This window comes from Nelumbo lutea, chromosome 6 (genome assembly GCF_056320005.1).
Source record: "Nelumbo lutea isolate HS-2025 chromosome 6, American lotus-T2T, whole genome shotgun sequence".
In the NCBI taxonomy this organism is placed as follows: domain Eukaryota; kingdom Viridiplantae; phylum Streptophyta; class Magnoliopsida; order Proteales; family Nelumbonaceae; genus Nelumbo; species Nelumbo lutea.
In genome coordinates, this window is record NC_142689.1 from 6,407,047 (window position 1) to 6,411,351 (window position 4,305).

Below are 4,305 nucleotides of genomic sequence, written 5' to 3' on the forward strand. Positions count from 1 at the left end.
TACATAAAAAATAAAAATATTATTATATATAAGATAAAATTATTTATTATATGTATGTATATATAATAAAAATTATTTATTTAATACTAGGCTTGCGAGACTCACAAGCCAAGCTAAAGTGGGTTCGAGCTTTGCTCGATTAGCAAACGAGCCTATATATTGGGCTCGAATTCGGCTCGAAGCTCAGTTTAAACCGAGCCGAGCTCCAATAGCTCATGAAAGGCTCGGCTTGTTCAGTAAATTCAGGATCCATCTATCTTCCCAAACCTTGACCTTAACCCCTTTTCCAATCCTCCAGATGCAGTGCTGTTTCGGAACATTCCTTCCCCACAGCAAACTGTGCCAAGCCCAAGAAGCCTTGTGCCCCACTCTGGTCTCCCAGAAAAGAAGAATGCATGAAGATAATATGAAAAGATTTTGGAATTGCAAAAACAATTGAAAAGATGCAGAATTTCTTGTAGGAGGGGTGGAGGGAGGAGCTTAAATTTCAGTTAGTTAAGTAGAAAAGAGTTTATACTCCAAAGAAGGATGGGGGGCCTGGAATTAGAAGTCTGTGGGATGCCAATATGGCTCTCTTAGGGAAGTGGCCCATGCTGAGAGCATTTTAAGAAAGTGAGAAGAGCAAGAGAGAAGAAAGTGAGAAGAAGATTATAGTTGGGGGAGGAGGGGTCAGGGGAGGCTTGGGATGAAGGAGTTGAAGGAGATGGACAAGAAGAAATGCTCGATAAGGAATTTTAATCTGTTTGGTCTCAGGGTGGCTCTCAACCATTTACCTATATTTGTGATCTTGGTGTTTTATTTTGTTGTTTGTTTTGTGCTGTAGATGGATGGGTGTAATCTTAACACCCTGTTAGTTGTCTGTACCCGAGCCTTTTCTTTTAATAAATTTATTATTTTTATTCTTCAAAAAAAAAAAAGATAATTTTAGGTTACTACCTCTTCATATTTGAAATAGCAGTGAGCTGGTGAGGAAGGAGCTTCTGTAAGCCAAGGTTACAGTAGAAGACCACTGACCTGTTCAATTGACCCATCATCTCCTAAGCACTTACGGTTCAAAATCAATATTTTTCATTTTTTTTAAGAAAAAGTGGCGGTATAATTTGAAACACAACCATTTTTTTAAACATGAAAAAAACGCCCCCTGAATTATAGAAAATTTAGTTGAAATTTTGTTATGGAGAAGATTAATTCCTTCTTTAGAATATTGAGATTTGGGACCTTGCATGCACGAGGGAGTCTAGGTCAAAAGATGGTTATTTTACCTACGTGTTTGGGGCCCATGAATTGCCACCTGCCAACAATTTTCTCAAGAATTCTGAACGACCGTTGAATCGGTCCCAACTAGAACTCTACAACTATTGGTACACTATATTAGTTTAATCAAATCAATTTTAACCGACTGATTGGAAGCAAACTTTTAAATTAATAGTCCATCTGGATTCAGAAAACATCACATGTTGAGGAGCTTAATCTTGGGCCAGCTAAGTAGGGTCTACCTAATGGTGAGCTCAGAGTCTGAGTGCTCCAAGGCACGGGTCCCCTGACACGTGTACGGTCCAACTGCAACGCGGGCATCACTAGCAAGTAGCATATCTCATCATGATGGAATTGAAACCCGGCGTGGCCTAACAGATCTGATTGCCCTACTTCGAAATCATCTCATCTCATCTCATCATGAGGCTTCATGTGATACTGAGCTGGCCAGCTGGAGGTGGTACCTCACCATACAGATTTCCCATGCATTCCCCCACCTTCAGTGATCAGACGTTAATGATCTCCGAACACATGGTGGGTCCCATTATTGTCTTGCCTCTGGCAAATTATGCTTGTAGTGTACTTGAAGAATTCCACACGAGACACGACACTCCCCTGGGGGTTCATCATGGGGAAGATCGTCTCTGCATTAAGAAAGCAACAATCATAGGAAACGTGGCACGCATCCGATCAATGAGAGTTGTGGGGTTACCATTTTAACGTGCAATCGTGCAAACACTAAAGTAGAAGGGTATTTTCGTATTTCCAATGAAATCCGGGCGTATTTTTCTGTAACCATGAAGGACGTGTTCTGCGGACGTGAATGGCACGAATTGAATCGGATGGGATGGACGGTTGAAGGAGAAGTAGCGGGATCCATCCATCGTGACCTCTACTTATCTTCTCTCTCTTTAACCTCGTTCCAAAGCCTCTCTCAATTCTCAAATCGACCTCTATTTATTTGCTCTGTTCATTTGAACTCCGAACGAGAAAGAAGAAACAAGAGGAACGCGCAAAACGCCCGAGAAGAGAAAAACCAGAGGAGAAGGAACAGAAGACGAAGAGCAAAAATGTCGTGGCAATCTTATGTTGACGAGCACCTAATGTGCGACATCGAGGGCCACCGCCTTTCCGCCGCTGCCATTATCGGTCACGACGGAAGCGTGTGGGCTCAGAGCGAGTCGTTTCCTCAGGTTTTCTTTCTCTTCGAGTTTCGATTGTTTTCCTCTTCCTTGTTGTTGTGATTTCCATATGATCTGACTATGTTCTTATTGGTGTTTTCTTAGTCCGACTCCGTATTGATAGATGTTCCCTTGAGTGATGATTTTAGTCAATCGGATGGTCATTATTATGGCTATTTTCTGATTGAATATCCCTTTGGTGTTTTATTATTGAATCAGGAAAGCATTCTCGTAATGATTTGTCCGTATAGTTTGATCTATTTAGTTGATTAATTTTGATCAACCGTCGACTCCACATATCTACACTTATCGTTATTTCTCGTTTGTCTTTATTCTTTGGTGGTTTAGTGTTGATGATCCGAATACAATGATTTGAAGAATGAAAGAATTCATCCTCATCGAGGAGATGCTGCATTGTTGAAATATGTATTCTAGGTTCAACCACTTTTGCTAGGATTCATGAGTTTTCTAATTCGACTTCGTTTTTTATGATTGTGATACATTATGCTGGTCCGATCAATAACAGTGTTTGCCCTTCTGGTTCATCCCTTTTTACATTCTCAGTTTTTATATTGCAGAGTTGTTATTTGTTTATTTATTCTGTTAGGGGATAAACATTTAAACATGATGGTATTTCTCTATATGTTTTGATTGTCTGTCAACAAAACATGATGGTATTTCATCATGCCGGTTGACTTCTTCACTTGTAAATGTTTACCTTCATGGTGTGACGCTTCTTCCAAGATGTTCTTTTTGGCATAAATCACTAACCTCCTTTTTCCCGTTGTTGCATTTTTTGTTTTTCAGTTTAAGTCTGAGGAGATCAATGGTATCATGCAAGATTTTGCTGAACCAGGCCACCTTGCCCCTACTGGCTTATTTCTTGGAGGTACAAAGTACATGGTTATCCAAGGAGAGCAGGGATCTGTCATCCGTGGGAAGAAGGTGATTTAATTTATACTTAGATCTTCAATATATCCACACGAACAAATTGGTTTTTAGTTTCACACAATAAATTTAGGTATCTTTTTTCTTGTTTTTGTGATTTTATGATACGCACATGTGTGCACGTATAGCAATCTGAAACACAAGCAAAAACACAAGGGTTTCTATTGTGTACTTCTGTTATATGCATACCGGGGACGTGATGAGCTATATGCTCTAGACATGGTTCAATTCATGCTTGTAAAGAAAACCCAAATCAACCTATTAGATGTTGCCAGCTTAATTATTGGTTGACAGTCTAAGCGACAACCATTAATCACCAGTAGTTGAATCTAAAATCACATTAGCAATTTCTAGTTGCTGCTGGTGTCTTTGTTACATAAGGCTCAAATTACTTTTGCAGTTTGCTTATCTACTTTACCAGATATTTGCTGGGGAATAACTAATATTTAGTATCTGCTCATGTATTTAATTTGACAGGGAACTGGTGGCATCACCATAAAGAAGACCAATCAAGCACTAATTTTTGGTCTCTACGAAGAGCCCATGACTCCAGGACAGTGCAATATGGTTGTTGAGAGGTTGGGAGATTATCTCGTTGAGCAGGGCCTGTAGGTCTGGATCGTAATCATGGGTCCCTTTCTTTCTTTCTTTTTTGGATTGTAATTCCTTTTATCAATTCCCCCCCCCCCCCCGGTTCTAAGCTTGCATCTTCTTCCTTCTATGGCTGGGAATGGCAATGGAGGATTTGCAGACAATAACTGTGTGAAGATGAACGGTTTTTTGGAATCCTAGGATTTTTTATTTTTTTATTTTGTTTTATTTTTTTGCATTGTCACCATATTTTTCTGGATTATGGTTGTTCCTCCTTTCCACCCAAAAGTTTCTACTTGAGTTGAACATTAAAGTCTTATTGATCTTTGAA

General features: G+C 39.6%; 1 protein-coding gene across 1 annotated transcript; it reads left to right on the top strand.

The window, feature by feature from the left end:
* The first annotated feature begins 2,072 nt into the window (after window positions 1-2,072).
* LOC148847052 (profilin-like) lies at window positions 2,073-4,305 on the top strand. Its single transcript, XM_088948234.1, has 3 exons — window positions 2,073-2,447; window positions 3,243-3,380; window positions 3,861-4,305. Exons 1-3 carry the CDS (start codon window positions 2,097-2,099, stop codon window positions 3,993-3,995), a joined length of 624 nt encoding a protein of 207 aa, XP_088804360.1. The 5' UTR covers window positions 2,073-2,096; the 3' UTR covers window positions 3,996-4,305.

Bases quoted from the DNA above. Each gene is read 5' to 3' on its own strand.
- LOC148847052 (XM_088948234.1), top strand. From the start codon at position 2,097: ATGGGATGGACGGTTGAAGGAGAAGTAGCGGGATCCATCCATCGTGAC. The intron at 2,448-3,242 runs GTTTTCTTTCTC...TTTGTTTTTCAG, and splicing joins AGAGCGAGTCGTTTCCTCAG to TTTAAGTCTGAGGAGATCAA. The intron at 3,381-3,860 runs GTGATTTAATTT...TTAATTTGACAG, and splicing joins CTGTCATCCGTGGGAAGAAG to GGAACTGGTGGCATCACCAT.